The 25,578-nt window shown below is 29.0% G+C and overlaps 9 protein-coding genes across 9 annotated transcripts; 4 read left to right on the top strand and 5 right to left on the bottom strand.

Moving 5' to 3' along the window:
- Nucleotides 1-1,194: 1,194 nt before the first annotated feature.
- On the top strand, nucleotides 1,195-2,172 carry BUB3 (Bub3p; the record flags this gene model as incomplete). Its single annotated transcript, XM_064860500.1, has 1 exon — nucleotides 1,195-2,172. The coding sequence occupies one exon, from the start codon at nucleotides 1,195-1,197 to the stop codon at nucleotides 2,170-2,172; it is 978 nt and encodes a 325-aa protein (XP_064717517.1).
- Nucleotides 2,173-2,737: 565 nt separating this feature from the next.
- Nucleotides 2,738-4,519, top strand: STI1 (Hsp90 cochaperone STI1; the record flags this gene model as incomplete). Its single annotated transcript, XM_064860499.1, has 1 exon — nucleotides 2,738-4,519. The coding sequence occupies one exon, from the start codon at nucleotides 2,738-2,740 to the stop codon at nucleotides 4,517-4,519; it is 1,782 nt and encodes a 593-aa protein (XP_064717516.1).
- A 1,152-nt stretch (nucleotides 4,520-5,671) lies between these two features.
- On the bottom strand, nucleotides 5,672-7,414 carry EXG2 (glucan exo-1,3-beta-glucosidase; the record flags this gene model as incomplete). The annotated part of the gene is made up of 1 exon (XM_064860498.1): nucleotides 5,672-7,414. One exon carries the CDS (start codon nucleotides 7,412-7,414, stop codon nucleotides 5,672-5,674), a length of 1,743 nt encoding a protein of 580 aa, XP_064717515.1.
- A 1,718-nt stretch (nucleotides 7,415-9,132) lies between these two features.
- DFG16 (Dfg16p) lies at nucleotides 9,133-11,694 on the top strand (the record flags this gene model as incomplete). The annotated part of the gene is made up of 1 exon (XM_064860497.1): nucleotides 9,133-11,694. One exon carries the CDS (start codon nucleotides 9,133-9,135, stop codon nucleotides 11,692-11,694), a length of 2,562 nt encoding a protein of 853 aa, XP_064717514.1.
- A 427-nt stretch (nucleotides 11,695-12,121) lies between these two features.
- HMS1 (Hms1p) lies at nucleotides 12,122-13,378 on the bottom strand (the record flags this gene model as incomplete). Its single annotated transcript, XM_064860496.1, has 1 exon — nucleotides 12,122-13,378. The coding sequence occupies one exon, from the start codon at nucleotides 13,376-13,378 to the stop codon at nucleotides 12,122-12,124; it is 1,257 nt and encodes a 418-aa protein (XP_064717513.1).
- Nucleotides 13,379-15,404: 2,026 nt separating this feature from the next.
- EXO1 (Rad2 family nuclease EXO1) lies at nucleotides 15,405-17,762 on the bottom strand (the record flags this gene model as incomplete). The annotated part of the gene is made up of 1 exon (XM_064860495.1): nucleotides 15,405-17,762. The coding sequence occupies one exon, from the start codon at nucleotides 17,760-17,762 to the stop codon at nucleotides 15,405-15,407; it is 2,358 nt and encodes a 785-aa protein (XP_064717512.1).
- An 896-nt stretch (nucleotides 17,763-18,658) lies between these two features.
- SHE4 (She4p) lies at nucleotides 18,659-21,022 on the bottom strand (the record flags this gene model as incomplete). The annotated part of the gene is made up of 1 exon (XM_064860494.1): nucleotides 18,659-21,022. One exon carries the CDS (start codon nucleotides 21,020-21,022, stop codon nucleotides 18,659-18,661), a length of 2,364 nt encoding a protein of 787 aa, XP_064717511.1.
- A 604-nt stretch (nucleotides 21,023-21,626) lies between these two features.
- HEL2 (E3 ubiquitin-protein ligase HEL2) lies at nucleotides 21,627-23,687 on the bottom strand (the record flags this gene model as incomplete). Its single annotated transcript, XM_064860493.1, has 1 exon — nucleotides 21,627-23,687. The coding sequence occupies one exon, from the start codon at nucleotides 23,685-23,687 to the stop codon at nucleotides 21,627-21,629; it is 2,061 nt and encodes a 686-aa protein (XP_064717510.1).
- Nucleotides 23,688-24,688: 1,001 nt separating this feature from the next.
- PEP12 (SNAP receptor PEP12) lies at nucleotides 24,689-25,336 on the top strand (the record flags this gene model as incomplete). Its single annotated transcript, XM_064860492.1, has 1 exon — nucleotides 24,689-25,336. The coding sequence occupies one exon, from the start codon at nucleotides 24,689-24,691 to the stop codon at nucleotides 25,334-25,336; it is 648 nt and encodes a 215-aa protein (XP_064717509.1).
- Nucleotides 25,337-25,578: the final 242 nt, after the last annotated feature.

The raw sequence follows: 25,578 nt of genomic DNA, 5'->3' as shown, positions 1-25,578 counted from the left end.
TTTATCAGAATATATCTATACTTCAATTACAATATTAGAGAGGTTTTTAAAAGTATTAGTTGTAAGTTGAAGTTCTAAAAAAAAAAGAACAGAAAAGGTGGGATAACACCATCATAGACTATTCAAAAGGCATAGCTGACAGTCTATATGTTAATAAGTTATTCCATACTTAGTCAAGAAAAAATAACAAAGGAAAGAAAAAAAAAACTTATTTCAAAGAAGATTAGCTCAAATACCTTTGTCTTTCTAGATTTCATCCACCTCCCTATAATTAAACTTGATAAATTAAACAAATTGAGATGTAACTCTTATATTTTATCCCATAAGAATATAAATAAGATATAACGTATTTGTTCTTGTATACTCATCTTAATCAGATTAAGATAATTCTCATATAAAACCAGGTAGTAGTTGGTTTTAAACTCACTTTCCTCTAGTTAGGCATACTTAGTTATGCTTGTCAATTATTAATATCTTAGTTTACCTGAATAAATAATTAATTTATCAGAACTTTTGGTTTTATTACTAATATTTTTTTTATTCCAATAAATTATTGTTTAAGTGTTGAGATTGTTTTGCAATAAACACAACTCTTGTACAATGCTGAACATTATTTATACACAACAATAATAAATTACCACATATACACAATGACAAAAGAACAAGCGAGATATTAGAATGAATTTACTGGGATTGTAATAACAGGAAGGAGGAACGTACTTAATCAGAAAAATACATTATCATTAACAAAAGTACTGACTGATGAGTAAAAACTAAAATAACATAGGAAGAATTCTAATTGGTGTAGATGTTCCATAGAACAAGCTTTAAAAAAATCATAAATAGAAAATTTTTTTATTCTACTTAATCTAGCCACTAAATTTTTTGTTGTATCACCAATTACAAGCTCTAAATGTGTTTTAACGAAAGTTACTTATAATAAAAAACTTATCACTCTCCTACACGAAAATAAATTTAAGTTGGATAACAAGTTTATTTCTCTGTATTATCTTTATTATTTATTTTCATATATTTTTTTCTTTTTCAAAATAATAAAGAGATTTTCTCACAAGTAGTGACTGAAGAATTACAATGATGAAAACAACAACATATAAGGATCACAGATCTGTTTTAAAATACATTAACGGTCGACATAGTGTTCAAATGAATGCAAGTTGAATTTATAGCAATCAAATGAGTAAATACGTTATTGAAGAATTTCCTAATGTCACTAAAGATTTTATTAGCGATTTAAAATATATCCCTGAAAATAATATAGTTCTAGTAAGTTCATGGGATGGCACATTATCTGTATATGAAATCATAATAAAAGATGATTCTTACAAGATAACATTAAATAAAAAAATCGATACTGGATTTTCCATATTGAGTTGTTGTTATGGTAATAATGGTGTATACCTTGGTGGAGTTCATGGTGAGTTATATTTTCTCAATTTAAAAACACAGGATCTTGCTGAGATTAAGAATAACAGGGCGAAATCAGGAATAGTTAGAATTATCCCATATTATGACGATTATATAGCAGGATCCTGGGATGGATACTTACAAATTATTGACCATCATCTACAAGATATTAAATTATTTAAAACTATTGAAAATGGTAAAATACTAACTATGGATTGTACCAATGAACATTTAGTAGTATGCTTGACAGGTAACAAAATAAAGTTATTCAAAGCACCAATAACTCAAATGAATGAAGGGATATTAGTAGATTCTGTCCTTAAATATCAAACGAGAGATATTAAGTTAATACCTGATGGATCTGGCTATGTCATTGGGTCAATCGATGGCCGTGTTGCAGTAGAGTATTTTGATAACCCCTCTGACCAATTTGCATTTCGTTGTCATAGAATGAAATTAAGTGATGTACAATTTGTATTTCCTGTTAACACTTTATTATTTAAACCAAATACTGATATTTTGTTCACTGGTGGATCAGACGGGTGTGTATCATGTTGGTCATTAAGAGATAGAAGAAAGCTAAAACAATACAACAAGTTAGATGAAAATAGCGTAGTCAAAATGGCAGGTGGCGAATCTTTTTTACTTGTGGCCACATCTGATGATTCATTTAAAACAAATGCTATAATTAGTAGTGATTTTGAGCCGCAACCAAGTAATGTTTATTTAATTGTGTTAAACCAGTAAATAATATACATAGATACCTGTACGTACACTCGTATGTAATAATATTTGTAATGCGTTATTAAATCGCCATTTCACATATTTCTTCGTATATAATGATATATTGGCGAAATATGCGGAATCTGTTATTCCGCCGTTATATTTTTTAGGGGAGTTACCGATTTCCTTTTTCATTTTTTTTCCTTTTTCATTCTTTTTTTTTTTTTTTATTTGGACTACAATAGAATTTTCTAGAAAAATAATGGATAAAAATATTTATTTCTATCCTTAGAGTTTATTGAAAGACAAGCAAACTAAAGGAAAAATAAAAATTCAAAACTTTCACGTAAATTATATAAAAATACTACTTTGTGATGGAGTTACAGGTCTAATCACCAGCATCTGAATACCTAAGGAACTAATAAATCTACGAGAAATTATTTGAAGTGTTCGGGGAAACATTTAATTTTCTTTACTTTAAAGTACTTTTCCTTCTAGTTTTTTATTTTTTTTGATTTCCTTAATTGAATTTTTTTCAAATACATTGAACTTAGTCTATATAAATCTATACTCAATAAAATAAAAAAAAATGTCTTTAACTGCTGACGAGTATAAGCAACAAGGTAACGCCGCGTTTGCTGCAAAAAAATATGAAGAAGCCATCGAATTATTTACCAAGGCTATTGAAGTTTCTGAAACCCCAAACCATGTTTTTTATTCCAATAGATCCGCCTGCTATGCGTCTTTGAAAAAATTTAAAGAAGCTTTAGCTGACGCCAGTGAATGTGTTAAGATCAATCCATCTTGGCCGAAGGGTTATACAAGAATAGGTGCTGCCCATTTGGGTTTGGGTGATCTTGATGACGCTGAGAGTAATTATAAGAAGGCTTTAGAATTAGATCCTTCCAATAAAATCGCCCAAGACGGATTAGACCAAGTTAAACGTGTTCAAGATGCAAGAATGCAACAACCGGATATGGGATTAACTCAAATATTCAACGATCCCAATTTGATTGAAAAGTTAAAGCAAAATCCAAAAACCTCTGAAATGATGAATGATCCTGCTTTAGTTGCCAAATTAATTCAATTCAGGAGTAACCCACAAGCTTTAGCCGCTGATCTAATGAAAGACCCAAGACTTATGACCATTATGGCCACTTTAATGGGTATTGATTTGAATATGCCAGATTTATCTCAATCTAATTCAATGCCAAAACAAGAATCTAGTGAACCTAAGAGTGCTCCGGAAAACACTACTACTGCTACAACTTCAACAGAAGGGTCCAGCACTAAGAAGGATGAAGAATCTAAACCATCTGAGGAACAAGAACAGGAACCAGAACCAATGGAAGTTGATGAAGAGGAAAAGAACAAAGTTGCTGCAGATGAAGCAAAATTGGAAGGTAATAAAGCATACAAGGCACACAAATTTGATGAAGCCATTGAATTTTACAACAAAGCATGGGATCTTCACAATGATATAACCTATTTGAATAATCGTTCTGCAGCTGAATATGAAAAAGGTGACTATGAAACAGCTATCAAGACATTAGAGGATGCAATTGAGAAAGGTAGGGAAATGAGAGCTGATTATAAAGTTATTGCTAAATCTTTTGCTCGTATAGGTAACTCTTATGTTAAATTAGGCGATTTAAAAAGTGCAATCACTTATTATCAAAAGTCGTTAACCGAGCATAGAACTGCTGATATTTTAACCAAATTGAGAAACACTGAGAAGGAATTGAAAAAGAAAGAGGCTTTAGAATATATTGATCCAGAAAAGGCTGAGGAAGCTCGTCTACAAGGTAAAGAATACTTCACAAAGGGTGACTGGCCAAATGCAGTCAAAGCTTACACTGAAATGATTGCTAGAGCACCTGAGGATGCTAGAGGTTATTCTAACAGGGCTGCTGCTTTGTCTAAGTTAATGTCATTCCCAGATGCCATTGCTGACTGTGACAAGGCTATTGAAAAGGATCCAAATTTTATTAGAGCTTATATTAGAAAAGCTACTGCCCAAATTGCTGTCAAAGAGTATGCTTATGCTTTAGAGACTTTGGATCTTGCAAGAAGTAAAGATGCTGAAGTGACTAAGGGTGCCAACAGTAGAGAAATTGACCAACTATATATGAAGGCAGCTAGCCAAAGATTCCAACCTGCCAGTCAAGATGAAACCCCAGAACAAACATATGAAAGAGCTATGAAAGATCCAGAAGTTGCCAAAATCTTGGCAGATCCTGTTTTGCAAAGTATTTTACAACAAGCCCAAAATAACCCAGCTGCTTTACAAGAGCATATGAAGAATCCAGAAATTTTCAAAAAGATTCAAACCCTTATTGCTGCCGGTATTATCAAGACTGGTTACAAATAAGTTTTTTATTTACTCAAAGCATTTAATTTCATAATATGTAAGCAACATCATATAATTCATATCTATCAATCTAACGTGCAAAAAAAAAAATCTTTTCTTGCTTGGAATAAAGCAATAATATAATTTCTTAATTGTAGTCAATACAGATCGTGGTCTTTCAGATACTTTAATAATACAATAAGTGTCATGTTTAAATAATACTTTATTAGATCCTTTTTTATAATCAACGTTATATCAGTTTTAAATGGACTTCTTTTCATTGTCTTCACTGTTACTACATAAAAAGGATTTAATAACTTGTTACTAGTAGAGGATTAGTCAATGAAGAAACATTCTAGTTGAATAAAATCTTATGTTATCTATTCACCTACATAATACATATATATATCAATTGTTATCAAATTCCGTAACATTCTTTGGATCATTAGCATCCTTACCAAGTATTATGGTTGCTTTATATATGAATTTTAATTCATTTTACTTTATTGCAAGTAACACCAAAACATTTCATATACAAGGTCAATATTACGCAGTAATATTAGCAACAGTATGTCAAAATTTGATGAAACTATTTACAAATAATTTAAATCACAAATAGTATTAATAAATAATGTAAGTTTTGTTTAACTACTATAATAAATTTAGTATACATACGGTCAAATACTTTTTAATGAGGTATCTCAACTCTTGTAGCTATCAATATACAATATATATTTACAAATATTTTTAAAAAATACATTATCCTTATCAAAAACTTGTTATATTATCATTTGAAGTAAAAAAAGTTATATTCGAAAATATACATAATTTTGCAAGTGGATGTATCTATTCTCAGAGAGATGTTATATCATATCACCAGTAATTGGAGAAGAAATCATATATTCTATATTGGTATATGTATACTTATGAGAACGATATATATCCAATTTCTTATAGATACATACGCAAAAAAGTGTCCTACGTATACATTATTAGGTGTGTTTTTGTAGAACAAATAATGCCATAATATTATTGATTTCATACTACTTACCTAAAATAAGTGGCAAAAATAATCACATGCCTGCTCTATTCATATAAAAAATGTCACGATAATATCGATAATTAGTTATTTATTCAGTCTATAAAAGTATGTTCAAAATAGAAAAAAAAAGTTCACAAAAGCATTAAAACTGTTGAGATAATAAGTAATAAAGTAGCTAGACCAAATTTCCATCCACTGTGCAAATTATTTGGTTGGGTATTGATGTTTCCAAAAATATTCTTTTTCATGGATGAACCAATATTTTTGGCTTTAGTTGTGGAATGCGAACGACTTGTACTGGATTGGTATGCACTCTTTGATAAAGAACTACTGAATTTCTGGTCGATTGTACCATTTGAGTTAAAGTATGTATAATTATTGAACGGTGATGGGAACAATCCAGCCTCCTTTAATTTAAGGAAATCCCATTCTGGTGCATTTTCAGTCTTCCAATTCCAAAATATCCAACCTTGAGTCAACGATTCATACGTAGCCAATTGGGCTTCTATGAATTGTCTAACTGAGATACGATAATCCTTACTCCATTGGCTGATCTCCTTCTGAGATTGACATACACCATGCATATCATCTGTAGTGGTAAATAAGCTATTTTTATAATATGAACCATCGTACCTAGCACCAATACCAAGGCCATTTAACCATTTTGCGCAATCAGTAATGGCACCAGACCATTCACCTACAACAGCAGGATGGTATTCTAGTTCCTTGTTAATAGATTGGCCATAATTGATAATATTCATGATACGTTCGTATTGGTTTTCTAGTAACTGGTAGTCAGTGAAGACTTCATAATGATGATGATCTACCAGTACATCCTGAGATGAATAAGAAACACCAGTCAAATTATAATACTGATTTGAAACATTTTTATATTGTGGATTCAATTCCAAGTTCCAATGGCCTACTCCTTGAAAAGCATCATGAATTACAAAAGTGGTATTATCATCTTTTGGTTGAATACCTTTAAACATATCGAAAGCTTCATAATAAGATTGTGTAATATCCCACAAATTAATTTTAGGTGCCAATGGTTCATTAACAATTTCTATCCCTACAACAGTATCACTTCCATTCAAGTATTTTTTAAACATTTCATTCCAAATCTTGATTGTCAAGGCTTTACTCTTTGTATCTGCCAACCAGCCTAATTCGCCAAATAAAATTCTTTCACCTGAATTATCAAACCCATTTTGGGAACCTGGTAAACCATGTAAATCAACCCAAACTTTTAACCCATATTCAGTAGCCCAATCAATAGCCTTTTCCAAGTATGATAATTGTAGAGCTTCACCAACATAAGGGTCTTTGTAAGTAATGTTTCCTGGATAGGTTGATAATGAATTATTTAGTTTCCATGCCCAATAGCCGATAGGTATTCTAACCAAATTGAATCCACTTTCTGCAATTTGTTTGAAATCATCTTTAGTAATCCAAGTTTCATAATGTGGGGCCAAAATTGTCTTTGCGTTTTCATAACCCAACTTTTCACATAGAGTATATTCGTCTACTATAGAAACATTTTTATGAGTATCATCAATTGTCAATGATACCTCAGTGTTGTTTAAATTGAGGTGTACTGTGCTTGCGTTTTTCCCACTTATAGCTATGGCGGTTTTGAATAAGGAAGGGGTGATGTATGGTTCTAAGACTAACCATCCACCAATGGATACCCCATTAATTTTTGATGAATTAAAATCACTGTTTCGATAACTTAATGAAGAATCCTTCAAGATGTTTAATTTTTTGCTTATTATTTTAAGCTGATTAGAACTCAATGGTTTATGGGCACAGACAAAGAGAGATGGTGAAACTAATATATATATTAGCCAGAAAAAAAAATTTCTTGATATCATTGTTGATTTTTGTATCAATATCCGCTGTGCAGATGAGTATTACAGCATATATGGAATACTCAGTATTTTATATATAAATTCTAGACTTTATTAATTACAGACAGAAGTTTTTTATAGCATCTTTTTTTTAGAACAATTATTAGATAGAAATGTACAACATGTTACACATATGATATATAAATAACAAGATACATACTTTGTTAGCTGTACAAGAATGTAGTAACTAAATATAGAAATGTATGTATCTCGAGAGATTTGACAATAAAAAATTACTTACAAATAGGAAAAAAAAGTAAACGCTTCAAAAACAAAAGAAAAATAATACAAAAAAACAAAAAAACAAACAAAGAGACACGAATAAAGGCAAAAACAAACATACACAAACACAAAATAAAAAGAAAGGAAAAGAAAGGAAAAAAAAAGAAAAGAACAGAGAAAAAAAATGTCACAATTAGATTACGTTTCTTATTGAGATGTATTTTAGTTTTAACTAGGTTTTATTTTACTTTTTCTTATTTTATTTTCTTCTATGAACAAGAAGTAAGCACGTTTTTACATATATGAATTAGACATAGATTGAGATTTTAAGTGAATTGCTGAAGCTGATAGATAAAAAGAGAGTTTTGGACATTGCAATCTCTCCAACTTCAGGTAACTGGTTCGGAAAAGAAAGTTTCCGCCACTCTTAAAAGCGAAACCGACAGAACAGTCCAATATTCCGCAATGAGATTTTTTTTTTATTTTTATTTTCCCCATTCTTTTTACTTAAACGAAAAAAAACAATATCGACACGAAAAGATATCAAATCCTCAGCAGCCGCCATCATTATTTCCCATTTACAAAGTCTCGTTTCATAGTTTTTTGCAGCCAGCAATCTCTTTTAAAGAAAGAGTTACAGGATCATCTATGTGCTACACACCACATGTTCATATGATATTGGTATGTTTGTTCAAGACAGAATTTGACATTATTAGAATACAGTGCCTTTAAGAATCACAAAGAAAACAAAAAAAATAACATCAACAACGACAAGAAAATCAAAACAAACGGAACAAAAAATTAAACCAAGACATCGAGAATATACAGCTGTTATTAACTAATAAAACTTCTTGTATCTTGTCAATACTAGCTTTTCTTTTTTCTTTTTTCTTTTTTTATTTTTCATAACCTCTTTTAACTAAGTAGAGTAAGATCTGTAATGATAAAGAAAAAAAAAAGAATATAATATTCGAAAAGCCAAGAAAAATTTAGAAAAGGACTTTTAAGAAATTTTTCTTTGATTCTGAGAAAAAAACTTTGTGAAAAAAAAAAAAAAAATAAAAAAGAAAAAAGAAGGATTTTCCTGTTTGGAATGATCTTCGAAAGGATGTATGAACATGAAATAAGGAGAAAACAAAGATCATGCTTACCTTTTCCTTTCTCTCTTCTTTCCTTTTTTTCCTTTTTTTTTTTTATTTTTTCTTAGTTATCTATCACTAATATAATAAATATTGCATTCACTATTCCTTACACAGTAACCAAGTTAAACTTCTTTAAAACTGTCTTATTTGATAGTCTATTTTTACTTCAGTCTTAATTTATTGAATAATTATACATTAACTTCTATCAAAAACGCTAAATCAACAAAAGTAATAAATTTTTAGATCAAACATTTAAAAAAGAAAAGGAACATAAAACAATACTTCCATCTCTCCAAATATATACATATATATGTTTTTATGCCGAAATGTATTATTAATATTAATATACTGACGTATTTTTTATCATATTTAATAACATTCATATTTCCCCCTATTGCATCCGCATTAAATATCGGTAACTACAATTACCATAATAATATTTGTCCAAGTATTTTTAATGATCAGATCCAATCTAACAATAATTCTAATGACAAACCTTTAATAGATTCCTCCACTGTTAAAATATCTTTTTCTACTCCCAATTTATTTAATGTTTTACCACCACTATCGGCATCTCCACCTATTAAACCACATATACTTCAACTAAAACTATTACATCTACCACAAGGTCCACCACCAGGGATATCACAACCAGAGGCGCCACCCGATGTACTATCTCTATCAATTTTTTATCCACCTACTACTTTATTTCAAACACTCAATCCAAATCCTACTTTTGATTCAACCTCTTTTAAATCTCCACCTTTCCCTCTTCCTACCAAATTTCATTCACCATCTCTCGAAAACCATTGTAGACCTCATAAAAGAAATTCAACAAAGTATAAACCGGATTATAAATCTAATCATCATAAGCATGACCACAATTTTAATGGTCCAAATCCTTATGTACATTATCCAAACTGTAATGACTACATAACTAAATTTAAACCGTTTTTATCTGATTTATTGGTACAGAATATCCTGAAAGCACATGAAGATATGTGTAATGCTACAATTTTAACTAGTGGATTCATATCTTTCTCTAATAATTATGCTGATATTACCACTTCATCCAACAACACAGATTATAATCAACAGTTTACTTATCAAAAAAGACTCATGTTAACTTCTCCATCTTTATTAATTCAATGTTCAAATGATACATATAGTGATAGACCCTACCATGCTACAAATAATAATTTTACTAAATTTTTACTAGAAGTTGCACAAAATTATACCACTGAGTATCTGATCGATGATTCTCCTTCAATGGTTCGTAAAGATGATTTCAACAAATCCGTGTTGGTCATTATCTTCAGTCAAACCGCATTTTGTATAGCTGCATGGATGATGTATTTAATTCTTTTATTATTACCTGCAAGTAACTATAATAATAGAAATATTTTAGTCCATATTTATGTTCTGTTCTATGCAATTGCACAATCTGTGTTTTTAGCAAAGGCTTATAATGGTGTGTTTAAATGGCAATATGAACAATGTATCCAAGATGCATCTAAATATGAAAAAAATATAGTCGACCTGACTGGTTTTAAAGTTTGTGAATTATTTTTGAATGTGCTAAGTAACATTAATTGGGCATATATCGTTATATTCATGCATAATGTAGATTCCTTGAAAAATGGAATAGACAAACATAGATCTTTATCAGAATCTTCATATGGAATCAATTCTTTTTTGGAAAAGGAAAGTCTAGAAATTTTACCGGAACTTAAAAACATAATTCGTAATAAATTCAAAAAGCATATGCATGATCCAAAGAATAGAACACTATTATATATTATTATTACTAGCATAATATTGGCATCTATTAATAATACTTTTTTTGCCATTATATTATGGAAGAAAACTAGGATTGATTTTAGGATAATCTACAAATTATCAGAATTATTAATGTATACATTATTGTTATGGCGAATTGGTTTATTTATTCTAAGAAATTTCGGAATGACTATTACATCTACAAGAGCCATCGATTCACTAAATTTTGATAATAGTTCCATGGTAAACAATTCTATAAATCATGATACCACTAGGTCTACTAATAATGATACATTCTTAAAAAAATACTTACTACTGGAAAATTTAGATAATAAATTAAAATATTTTCAAAAATGGGTTTCTAATATATGGAAAAATTATTTTAATACTGTTCCTTTACTAATTTATAATATTGTTATCTATATTCTTTCCTATGTTATGATCATATATTTTACTTCAATATCTGCATATAGATATAGATGGAAATATAATTTGGTATATTTCACTAAACTACTTATAACAGTAAACTTTTGGGGGTTAATCGGTGTACTTAACCGAAGAGAGTTATATTTAAATAAAAAGACAATACTTGGCAGAAGAATCAATAACGATGACGATTTTTTTGTTGAAGCATCATCATCACCATCATCTTTCTCTAGTTCAGATAGTTTACCAGAACAGTTAAGCAGTGGTTTTAATTATTATGAAAATAATGAAATCACTACAACCACCAACATCGCTACTATTAATACGGGTAAAAACAGCACTATTCAACAAACCATCAACAAAAATAGAAAAAAGAAATCAAAGGGTAACTTCCGTAATGCCATACATAAATATACCATCTCAAAACCGATAAAATCATTAAAACCAAATTTCAATAGAATAAAGACGAGAAGAATTCATTTTGCAAAAGAAACAAGAAGGAAGAGAAAACTTAATTATAACAACAATGTTACAATTGCCCTAAATGAATGTCCTTCTACTATAGAGACGAGTAATACTTATATTGACATATCTAACACTAAAAATAAACATCATTGCATTAATATCACCAAAATTGAGGATAATAATAACAGTTATGATTCAGAGAAAGTATAAAAAAAAGAGAAGAAGATAAAAAAAAAACACAATATTACATTGTGTATTTATTATAAATAAAACTTTTTCATTACAATAGTAATCTTATAGTTATTATTTTAGAAAAACATTTGTTTTTGAACAATGCATAATATTATATTATGATATATAATTAAAATCCTCAGAAACGTCAAAAAAATATTTTTTTACCAAACGGTAATATTCAACTTTGTTCAATTATAAGTATGATGTACATCCCTTCCAAAGAATATTAGTTACAAAATCCTAAATAATGTAAATAATAGATACAGATTATTATTAGAGCCTAATCATTAAAATAATCACTATTACAAAGAATAATTAAAGTATATTTATCTGCATTTATGTTATATAGATAGAATTATCATATCATGGCATTAGTTTCGTCTCGTATATCCGGACATCTCTGCTACGTGAAACTTTCAAATTTAAACAAATTGTTACCACCGTTTCCTGCATCATTCTCTATGAAGACTTTAGTCGATGGTGAAAATGATTTTTCTTGTTTAATATTAATATCAATATCATTATTATTATTGTCACTATGACTAATATTATTACTACTATTACTATTATTATTATTCATCATTAATTGACTACCATTCGTATTAGAATTTTGTGAAGTATTTATGTTAAATTCTGATTGCATTGGAATAGCTGGAAGATGATTTTCTGTTTTAACTGAGAATGTTGGCACGGTTGATGATAAACCTGATAAGGATGCTGAAGAAGACATAGATGCAGGTAGTACAGATGCAAGATGATTATTATTTGCTAATTTATTAGTCAATTCCGAATTTAAAATTTTATATTGTTCACATTTAGCTTCAAGATGTTTAATGTATTCAATTGTTTTATTTAAGATTGTCCCTTTATTTAATTTTTTGGTAGGTTCTAATCCATCTAAGGCATCAATATCACTCTGATCCAATGGAATATTTGAAAATTCTTTAAAACCGTATCGTATGGTAGGAACCAAATCTCTTAATTGAACAATCTTGTCATTAATACTTAATCTATATTTCCTTTCAATATCATTATGCGAAGCTTTCACTTTCTTCACACAACGCCTTCTCTCCTTAACAACTCTCTTTATTTTGGCTACTTCTTCAACACTTTCATTTAAACTACTAGAACTTATAGAAGAAGGTCTTGATAAAAATGTTCTAGGGCTGAAAAGAGTGCTATCTGAATTACTATCTTCGTCGCCAACTGAAGTGGTAAAATCATCTAGTATAGCCCTTACAGGTTCAAAGTCAGTATTACTATTGTCAAGTTGCTCAGACGACAATATATTCATACAAGGGAGATCATGCTGTGTAAAAGTTGGATTAAAAACGACTGTTTGTGGTAAGAAGCTTGTATTATTAATGTTATGAAAAGATGATAAATTTGATAAATCTAAGGAAAAACTTCTTGTTCGTGGAAGAAAATTTTGAGAACTTTCCCTTTTCAAATCACCCTCAATTCCTATACATCCATTATTTATGTTCAATTGTTGTTCATTTAAATTAGTTATTCTTTGATTTTTAAGTTGAGGTACAAAATGCTTATCATCACGATGTTTTGAATCATCAGGAAAAACAGATAATCCTGTATTAACAGATGGAATAAAATTATTCATCCCACCACCTTGTTTAATATTAGCTGTATTTGCACAGGACATAATATAAGTAGAAAAAATCTATTTCTATTGTTATTTTTATGACTTTTACTATTTTCCTGCTTTTTTCTATATTGTTCTCAATTTCTTGACCTTAAGAACCAATCACCCAACAGAACAATTTAACTACAAAAAGGGTTATGTACACTTTTTCCTTCGAGTATTAAAAATTAATAGTTCAATAAATTAATGCGGTTATTTAGAAAAATAACTTTGACACTTCAGACACCTCGACAAAGTCCATCAGAGTGTCACATATTCTCTAAACTGCGGAAAAATAATTTTTGTGAAAAAAGCGAGGAAGTATAATAGTTTTAAAGAAAAATAATTATACCATATCAATATATGTATATATGTATATATATATATCTTGAAGAAAAACATTCAAAAAACAAAGGAAAAGGAACCAAAAGAGAAATCAGTTCCAGGTTCGAGGATACAATCACTATAATTGAAACTTTCCTTTTTTATTTTTTTGTTTTAATTTTTTCGGTGTCAACTTTCCTTGACTTCTTTTCCTTTTTTTTGTTTTATTTTATTTTTTTTTTTGCCTCCCCCCGTTTTTTTGATCTTCCAGTTTGAATTGCATAAAATTATTTTATTTTTTGGTTTTGTTTAAATTTTTTCGGGGAGTGCCTTTTCAGTGGGTGTTTTCTTTGTTTTCTTTGTTTTTTTCCGTTTAAATGAAAAAGAAAGAACAAAAAAAGAAAACAAAAAAAATTACAATCTACCCCACGTTATATTTTCATTTTCTTTTGTTTGCTTATCAAAAATAAACAGAAAAATAAAAAAAAACAAAAATACAAAACAATAGGATGAGATTCTTTGTGGAGTGAAACAATAGGAAATACAAAGAAAATCTATTATTAAACATGTCAATAATAGCTATTTTTGTCTTGTGTATACTTATCAAAAATTATTTGTCTATCTTTTGAGTTATTTGAAAACTCTGTGAGAAATTCCTAACAATAACAATAACAACAATAATAAAAATATACATGTACAATATTCAAAATTTAAATAGGGGTAATGCTGAATAGCACCCAACAAAGATTTCCTTTTTTGTACATAAAATGTGCCAGTAAGTTTCCTTTTTAGTACATCATAACGCTGTTGATAGAAATCTAACCTGGCTTGCCTAACATTAATGTGCTATGTTTGTTACCATAGAAACATTAATTAATGTCACTAAAGTCATCCTGATGAAATGCATTCTTTTATACCAACCCTATTTTACTTCCTGCAACTGCAGCAAAATCCTTTTTTATAAAGAAAAGGATATTTCTCAAAAGGTATATCATTTGATTTTTAACGTTACACTATAATTGTTCAAGAAGTATATATATTTAATCTTATTAACAATCAAAACATCTAAACCTTCTACAAGTAAGGTTTTTCTCTTATTCTTTAGTTAATCGATCTTAACTTTTATTTGCATCTAAGTTTACATTTTACAGTATATGTTTCTATCCGTAATAGGAAATAATACCATGAACTGCATAATCTTTTAAAGTAAAGATTAGTATAAAACATCTTGAAACCATTCATTTCTTTTTATAGAACTCATGTATAGTTCAGATAAAATATGTGATACTAAGTATAAATATATATATATAGTATTTTTACACCCAGTAACCTTTTAAATTCTATAGTTCCATAAGAACATTATTTAAAACACTTGCTTAAATCTTTGAAGAGGACAATACAACTTTATTGAAATGCTAATTCATTATATTAGTAAAACTTGGACTTTTTTCCTTACCGTTTGATGATATCACTTCTTTAGATGTGCATGTGGGAGAGAAAGATTATTCGTTATAAAATTTGATATAGAGCTAAGAATTTTATAGTATTTCAAAAAAAAAAAAAATAAAAAGACAACAATAAGTTACAATACTTTACCAATATATTATATATTATCTTTTTTTAATTTTATTTTACTGTACTGATTTATGCGAAGTAATAATGCTATTCTCTTTAAATTATAGATATATATATACTTTTAATATACTAACTCAAATAAATGATTCTAAGACTCTTTATAAGAAAAGCATGAGAGAGAAGTTATAGTTCTTTTGTTTGATTTCATAACATTTTCTTTTCTCATCGTTTTTTCTACCCCGCTTTTCACAATCTTCTGCACCATGTTATCATCTGTAATATCACCACAATCATCTTGCATAGACAGTTGAGAGCTGGAACGTGATATTTTTAATTTAATTCCACGAGAAGAACGAATTCTTTTGACACAATTTTGATTCCTTGTTTGATCTAAAATACGCTTGTCCTCGTTAGAACCAACATCGTTGCTTGAACTTCTTTTAATAGTACAGACTAAAGAACTAATTGCTTTCTTCTGTTTTGTAAGGCTTCTTCTTGTATTATTTTTAAGATTGTTGTTTTTGTTATTGATATCATTTATAGAAAGTAGATCCTTTTTATTTGGATGTACATCAGAAAAAGGGACCCTAACTATTTGTCTCTCTTCCATCAGTGTGGAACTATCACTTCTGTATCTAAATTCTTCCAACATATTTTTAGAACCAACAAGCCTTCTTGCTTTAAGTTCATCTTGTTTCTTTTTATTCAATGAATCCTCTTGATCACTCGTATTGTTGCAATCATTATTTGAGATACATTCATTTTCTGAATATTCTGAGATATCCGATGGTAACTCATCCTCATCTGTTGATATAATAGAGGATGATCTTGTCGAAACTTGCGTAGATAACAAGGATTCAGGTACTTCGGTTTCTGCTTCACTATCTCCATTAGTAGTAGAACATCGAAAACGCTGCGGTGTTTTTTCAATCAACATAGAAGATTTATTAATCTCTTGTGATTTATTAAAAAATTTACTTACCACAGTTTTAGGATTTGAAGATACGTTATTAATAACAGACGTAACTGATTGTTTATTTGGAACATCTCCATTTTCATCAGAGGTCTGACAGTACTCAAACGATCTTTTTGCGCGAACCACTAACAATCTATTATTTATTATTCTATTAGTCTTTTGCTCTTTTCTTTGCATTGATGATTGAATGTTTTCAGAAAGAGAAGATATAGTAGAATAAAGTCTACTTTCCTGATTCATAGACTTTTGAAGAGAAGACTGTGTCATTCCATGAAATAGTGCTGATCCAATAGTTCCGATTGTGCTGTTTGCTCTAATAGGTTTGACTAAATTATGTGAATGATTTATATCAAAGTAATTTTCAATATTCTTTATTCTTGTCTTCAAATGGGAATTAGATGGACTTAAAATTTCTGATTTCGTACTTAATTGCAACCTAAATTCTCTATTAACCAACGGTCTATTAAAGTCATGTGGATTAAGGTCACCAAGCGCTATCTTCTCATGTAACTCATGATCAATTTCATCAGAATTTAAACCATAAAACCTCTCTTTTGTAGCACAATGAATAGCTTGACCAATTGATTTGGCTATTTTTTCAGCTATACTTGGAATGCTTTGAAGTTTTTCAGATATAGCATTTAAAGTGACAATTCTTCTTCTCTGGGGACAGAAAACCCTTTGAAATTGGAACGAATAATTCGCCCTCTCATATTCTTCATAAAAATGGGAAGGCACTGTTAACTTACCTTCCAATTTAATATGATTTATAATTTTTTCCATCTTATTAAACCGTTGAACTAGTTTAATCGCTCTTAATAAACCAATCTTAGGTATACCATCAGTATAATCACATCCTGATAATGCAACCATTGTTCTAACACCATCAACTGAAATATCACCTATTGGGAATTTATCTTTCAATTGTTGGAAATCATCAGAACAAATTTCAATACATTCACCATAATCATTCAACTTTGTAATTAATGTTCGACATCCAAAAACAAGCAGATCAGAATCTTCAGACAATATACCATCAATGATACCATTTTTCTCTAAATACACAAGCTGAGAATCTGCTTCAAATGGTGCTACAACATATTTAATATGATTTGTTTTACAATAATCAATAATACATTTTGCCATCTCTGGTGTAATATCTACACATTTTTGAAAATATTCCATAGCACGAGCTTTATCTCCAGAATTCCAAAGCTTTTCTGCAATAACTCTATTTTCTTCTCTTTTTTTTCTTCTTTTCAATTCTGTATCTTTTTTGACACCAATAGAACTCCCATCAAATACTATATATGGTTCAACTTTATAGCTCCTAAGCATACTGATCTTTTTAATAAAAAACTGTAAGTATTTTTCAGTAGGTTTTCCCAAAACCAATTCGTGAGCGCACGGATAAGCAGCTCTATGTAACCAAGCATATCCATCAACCCCCAATATTTGACCTTCATACCTTCTTAAACTAACCGGATTCTGAATAGGTTTTAGCTGTGGAAGAAGACCTTGAATACCCATGATTTAAATATAATAAAAAATCAATATCTTTATCTAATTATACAAATGTCTTCAACTGCTGTTCAAAACTCCAATAGCGACAAGACAAATATTAATCAACAGCAAAATACTATCAGCAGCAGTTTTACAATTTCTTAGTTGATTGATTGAACAATGTTTGCGAAATGAATTGTAATAGCTTTTTTCTACGATGAAAAAAATATTAAAAAAAAAAAGAATCCTAACCTTTAGTAATACAATCACTCCCGATTAGTATACTGCTATAAGTATACCAGAAGGCATTTCATTCTTAATTCCATCAACAGTTAATTCTCTTTTGTATATATCTCGAGGTTTAATTATTCAGATCTACATGTAAATAGTAATAGAAAAAAGATCCTTTAGTCTTCTCATTTTTACGCGTTACAAAGAATGAAAAAAAGAAAAGAAATAACGCGAAAAGGGGGTGTGTATACGAAATTTGCATTTATAAAAAAAGAAATATTTGTTTATACATCACCCTTTTAGGTAAAACATTATAAAATAAAAGAATAAAAAGAAAAGATGCCATCACTGTTCTATAGTTGGTTATAATACACCAATAACAATAATATGTCAACCTGTGTTATTAATAATGGCCCTAATTTACGTATATGTTAGCAAAAAGAAGATATTTTTACTAAAAAAAACTAATATATATTATTATTGTACCTGTCAGTATATCACTACAACTTTTCCTTGTATTTTTTTCAAGTATTTAATGATTAAAAATAAAATAATTAATTCTCCTATTTTCCTTATTTGGGTAATTCAGCTCCGCGTCTTCTTTTGATAACCATGCCAATGTCTTTTACACCTTACATATGAGAATGAAAAAAAAAAACTGTATCGAAATAACCTATAACTGTCTAAATATATTATTTATTAATTTTTTGCAGTATAGTTTTAATTATTTCAATATCTTCTGTGGTTGGATTGGATGCTTCCCCATCATCCATTAACACTGCTGCATTATCATTGCTTCTGATTTGTTGTTGGTATTGACTTAATAATAAAGATAAGTCTTGATTCAATTGATTTATTTCAGGTAATTTAATTATCTTATTGAAATCATTAAATGATTGAGAATTTTGTTCTGGAGCTAATTCAAACAAGGCATAAAATAACATTATTAATCTTCTAACCAATTCAATATCATTAGCTTGTTCCTTTAATGCTGTTATTGCATTTTTTATTAAAGATTCCTGTTTTAGTAGTTCTTGAGTAACGAATGGAACCATGTTAGCAATAGTTGCAAAAATAGCAGCTACTGCTCTTTGTGATTTAATATCATCTAATAGTAATAATTTCACTAATATATCAAAATTTCTTTTGCTTTGTTTATTTTCAAAATTGAAAAATTTAACTGCAATTGATAAGGGATGTGTCATTAGATTAGAAATTAATTCTAAATCTGCCCTTTGTAAGATCGGATTTTCATCTAACATCATAGTTTCCAGTACATTCCAATATTTACTATTACCTCCTATGACTTTACACATATCTTCACCATCTGTATATGGTGAAGATGCCAGATTAGTCAATGCCAAGAGTGCTTCGTATTGATCTGTTGTAGTTAAATAGTCCTCATTTAATAAATGTGTTTCATTTTGAATTGAAAAATCTGAAGAAGGTAACATTTCAAACAAATATGGGAGTGTATTCAAAGAAGAAAATTTGTTAAATATTAACTTAGGATCGGTATGAATTAATATTTTAGTTAATGATCTTAATGCAAGAACCCTTATCATCAGATTTGCCATCTTCTTAGTTTTATTAGCACTAATTAAAAACTCTAATATTAATATAGTGTAACCTTGTTGAACACTTTTAGGAATATTTTCTGTGTCTCGAGTAATATTATAAATAATTCGAATAACTTGTTCTTGTGAGCCTTGGCTTAATTCTGATAGATTATTTTTCAAATTACACAGTAATTCGGATTTTAATATATATAGCTGATTAAATTTTTTAATTGAGGATAAATCATCTTTGATATCTTCGTCATTCATAGAGTTTGGATTTTGTAAGTTGGCATATGATTCTAAAGCCCTTAAAGAATTTTTTCCCATCTGATTTGGATCATTGGGAGGAGAACCTAAATTAGCTAAAATAATTAAGATACCATATAAATTTTGGTCTTGAAATTTTTTTTCTTTTACAAACTCGATTACTTTTGGAATAAAAAAATTATGGTGCCGTAAAATTAACTTTACAGAAGTCCTTAGACTTAAATATGCCAAACCTTCAATAGCATATGAAAATTCATCAGATTCTAGTTCGCTACTATTATTTATGAAAGTATCGACGAGAATAGTAGTCAGATCATGGATAGTTACATTTTTCAATTTGGAAAATGACCAAGTCTTAATTAATATCAAGGCACAATAAACTTCAAAAGAGGGACTTTGCATTGCGTCTTCAATAATGTTTAAATAATTTGTTGCAATATTGTTTCTCACAGTTTCATCAATACATGATACAATCAGTAGTTTAAACAGACTTTTTAAAAATGGAGTGTCATTTCCCCTATTCATTGCTCTTTGTTGTAACATTCTATCCAGATCATTTCCTAAAATAATACTAGAACAAAATGTTGTAAACGCAGGATATAGTTCAGTAAGGATATTTATGATTAATGCAAGTGGGTCATCTCCGATTTCAGCATCCGCTTCTATTATTAAACCATCGATAAATGATAAAAGTGTAGCTTCAAATTCACTATGAAACTTTGTCTCTAATTGATAGAATATAACCAATCCCATTGATCTAATTTCATTATTATTAAATCTTAAACAAAGGGTTCTTATAAGCCATTTAAGATCTGTAAATCTGTATTCAAATGAATTTAACAATTGTAATATACAACTTAATAAAAAATGAGACTTTTCATCATTATCAGAATGCTGGATTTCATATTCTATTTCTTTTAAAAGTGGAACTGTGTCATTTTTGTCATTGAATATACCAATTAAAACTTGAATAGAACTAGTACTTAGTTTTTCAAACAGAGAAAGTGAAAAAGAAATATCATTCTTAATCAATTCTGCTAAATATTTTCTTGATGCTTGATGATCTTGATACGCTCTTGTGATGACAGTCTCTTCTTTCTCCAAAATATCACTTGCAACAAATTCCTCTCTCCCATTAAAGATCTCGTCCAATGCTTCATGATATTTTTCTGGTTCTATGGGCACCCTTAATGTTTTATTAAATTGGTTACAAAGGTCTGAAACTGACATGTTAAAAAAGGACAACAGATGTTAATCACAAAAAAGTAAAGTTAATTTAAACGTTAATTAATTAATTAATAATAATTATAAAACTTACTCTATTTTATTATTGATTTTCTTTTACTTGTTTGCATTTATTAAATTCTATTCTTTTAAAAAATGGTTTTGCATTTCTTTGTACCATTCGGTTTAACCTTTTTTCTTATATTCGTTCCTATTTTTTTCTTGCGGAATTGGGTTCCACTAAAAATGTTTCAACAAGAAAATAAATTATATATGTTGAAATAAAAACAATGCTGTCGATAATATCTTTCTGTAAAGAATGAGATAACTGCTGGAGCTACGGAATGGAGTCTATAAGTGTTACATACAACTATATGAAATTTTAGTATGGATTAAAGTTACATGCACACCAGTTTATTCAACCATAAAGACCATTATTTAGTCTATGCTAATATATATGATTATTCATAAGAGTAATAAACAAGATGATTAACTATTTAGTTTATTAAACTCCTGATGATGTAGATAAAATATTTCAACTATCTTTAGTAAATTTTGTATCATGTAGTATGCATTTTTATCTTTTTTTTGCTATGCTTAAATTTTTTTATTAAACACCAATGTGGAACAATAATTGCTTTTGTTTCCCCTTCCCTTTCTTATCCTTCCCATCACTTTGGATATTTAATAAAGAAAAGCCATCTTCTAATTGATTCTCCTTTGAAGTTTCACTATCTTTACCCCAATTTTTAGGATCTGGTAAAACAACCTTGTTGACAGGTGGATATGTTTTCCTTTTAGGAGTTGGTAATGAGGGTAAATCTAAATCTGCTAATTTATTTTTAGAATTGTTATTAGTACCACTATTAGTTATTGATTTTTGCAATAGTGGAGCTGGAGACTCAGACTTTTTAGATTGTAAATATGCTGTTGAAAACATAACGGTGTTATTTGTTGCAATATTAACACCTACATTTTTATTAGATGAAATTATATTCGAGTTTTGAATTGTGGTTCTAGCTAATGGTTTTACAACAGGTTTACTTGATACTTTTAATGTTTTTGTTTGATATGGGGATCTGAATGGATCATGGTTAGGAGATGGAGCTTTCAAAGTTGGTAAATTCTTTAGATCTGTTCTACTAGCATTTCTACTTGAGCTTGAAGAATGTGAACCAACATTAATATTACCCCATGAACCTCTTGCTGTAGCAATAAATGGATCACTGGTTAAAGATGGCAACTCTTGACTTCTTTGCTTCATTTGCTCGTGATTTGTGTAGATAGTATCTAATTCTTTAAATTTTTTAGACCCCTTTGGATAAATCTCCGAAAGGTTATGAATTAGCAAATATATATTTGCTTCAGGGGATGTAAATATAGTCTTGTAAGCATTTAATAAATCTGTGACACTGATTCTACCCTTGTCATAATCTTGAGTAAATGATTGGAATGTAGAGAATTGATCCAAGGATTGATTCAAATAGTGCTTAGCTCTTTCCTCCAACCTAATTTTTTTCAACTCCGGTGTTTCATTATTTGAAGAATCATTTTGTAATAAGGAATCATTCCTAAAATTATTGCTAACGTTATTCTCTCTAACAACTCTTGAAGGACCTGACATAAACGTAGATAATTCTGATTGAAAGAATTTAGGTTTCCCTCTAATGATATCACCATGTTCTTTTAAGATATGAGCTTGTAATTCCAACTCATCACCAAATACAACAAATTTAGCATCTAAACATGCTGGAACAGTGCAAATATAATGTGATGTCTGAAAGTGACTAAATAGCTGATTGTAATCTTTGAAATATTGTGGAGATTTAGGATCTATTTTGTCACAGATATGGCATTTCTCATGTTTTTCTCTCATATGTAAATATAGTTCATCATCAGAATAGAATCTTTGACCTGAACAAAATGCACACATTGGATGCCCTTTAAACCCGTCATTTGAATCGCCTCTTGACATATGGTTTTTCAGCTGGTTTGGTGTGAAAATCTTCAATTCATTTGGAAACTGATAATTATGTGTTGCGCAAATCATACATATTGTTTTATTATGGCTTGACTTCAAATGGTCTCTATATTTATTATATGATTTATAATCTGTTTTATTATTATTATCATCATTACCACTATCGTTATTCTCACATAATGGACATATGTACTTTAATAATAATAAAGTTGCTTTTTCAACATCAGTTGAAGTGAAATCTATTCCATATTGTTTATTTTCAATAAATTTAATAGTAGTGTCTTTGGATAGATCATTAAATTTGGAATGGACGTTTTCAGAAAATATCATTCTGTCGGTCTCTGTTCTACAAATTAAACATGCTCTCTTATTGAAAAGAGCCAATTGTCTAAAAGAACATTTATGACAAGTTTTATGGCTACATGGTGTTAATGCTACATAATATAATTTCTCGGTACAAATAACACATACGTGATCATCGTCATCGTCATCGTCATCATCACCATTATTGGCATTTTTGTCATCCTGAGTTCTAGAAATTGGCTTATTTTGATGATTCCCATGAACATTCTTCTTCTTACTTGCTGATTTATCAGTCTTGATAGGATTGGTCTGTGGACCCTGAGTTCTACGAAAATTTCTTTTTTTAATATCTTGTTTTTTGATATTCACTTCAGTTTCTTCAGTCATTGACTCCTCTTAATATTCCTATTTATTTATTTATTTATTAACGTTTGTAACTTTCTATTTTTTCACTAATAAGCCATAAAATTTTACGAACGAGGAAACGTCACAACAAATGGAGTACACTATATATTAATTGAAGCTAAATAGTCAATGTTTCCGTTAGTGATTCGATGTTAGTTCTTATTGAATTCTTGTTTATTTGTTCTTTTTTTCTTTTATTTCTTTTTCAACACCTTGCGTCTTTTCCAAAAAAATCTGTCTAAGGGGATAGAAAGTGACGAGAACGAAAGTGAAAAAAAAAAAAAAAGAAAGAAAATGAAAAAAAAGAAAACACTACGGCTTTTTAAAAGGCGGGTTTCCAGATGGTTTTATTCCGCAATTGATAGGAAAACGGCTTTTTACTTTCCCGAAAACACTCAATAAACAGCAAAAAGTAAACCCTAAGTTCCACGTGACTGTAAAAGAAAGAGAAATAGGGTTGAAAAACAACTGGCACTATCTTTTTTTTATTCTTTATTTTTTTTATTTTATTTCCTTTTTTTTATTTTTGGTTTAGAGGAGGGAGTCAATTTATAAGATTGTCAACTAGTGGTTACTAACAACTATAATGAGAATACGTGATTCATTATAGGAAACGTAAGAGAATAACCAGTATTGGCATTACAATAAAGAACAAGTACCATACTAAGACAATAAAGTAAAAGATAAGGAAAAAAAGAAAAAAAATGAATCCCTATTCAGACAATATTCAAAAACAAGAACCTACTGATAACGATAGTAATGCTATTCATGATCACTTCTCTGACTCGCCACTATATGATGCTTTAAAAGATGTTATAGCGGAATAACTCTTTGAGATTAATGGACAAATCAGCACAGTAACACAGTTTATCGTGTCGTTAAGGAAATTTGAAAATCAAAATAATGTCAACACTAAATATGTGGAAAGGATAGATAAAAAATCTATTGACATAATACACAAAATAAGAAAACTGCTGGATACAATGAATCAATCTGTAAATGAAATGAATAATATTGATGATAATGAATTAAATAAAAGTAAATTGATGTCAAGAGAAAAATTGAATAAAGATATTAAATTGTCCATACAGGAATTTCAAAACATTCAAATTGAATATACTAAAATAATGAAATCAATTAATCTGAAAGCACAGGAACAACTAAATCAAAACGTGGCTGCTTTAAGACAAGAAGAAGAGGCAGTTAAAGAGGGACAACAAAAATTAGATTTTAATATGGTTAAAGATAATACTAATGATAGTATATTCGATGCTGATCATAGATCAAAAAATAATCAAATGATTATCGAAATGGATCCAATAAATAATGAAGAATTCTTATACCAACAAAATTTAATACGTGAAAGAGATGCTGAGATACAAAATATTGAACAAGGTATTAATGAGTTACACGAAATTTTTAGAGATCTTGGTACGGTAATTCAACAACAAGGAGTCTTAGTGGACAACATCGAAGCTAATATATACTCTGCTGTGGATAATACTCAAAAAGGCTCAAAAGAATTACATAAAGCCATGCTGTCTCAAAAGAAACAAAGTAAATTTTGCTTATACCTCTTAGTTTCTCTTTCATTATTTCTTCTTTTTATGATTTTAGTTATTCTTTCATAAAAAGAAAAATACAACGAAAAAAAAAAAAAAAAAAGACAAACAAAAAGATAATTGCTGTTTATCTGATATTCATGACTTTCTTTATAGTTTTGTTTAACCTCTTTTTTTTGCATTACTAGATCACATTTATAAATAAAAACAGCTCTCACAGTTGTATGTTTGCATATATTTTCAGATATAAATATGTAATTATGTTCTTCCTGCAGACTTTTAATAGTTTATGCATATATATATATATAGAT

Source organism: Arxiozyma heterogenica (genome assembly GCF_036370985.1).
Source record: "Arxiozyma heterogenica strain weizmannii chromosome Unknown scaffold_5, whole genome shotgun sequence".
Classification (NCBI taxonomy): Eukaryota; Fungi; Ascomycota; class Saccharomycetes; order Saccharomycetales; family Saccharomycetaceae; genus Arxiozyma; species Arxiozyma heterogenica.
Note: the sequence above shows the minus strand (reverse complement) of the source record. Positions and strands in the feature narration are given on the sequence as shown.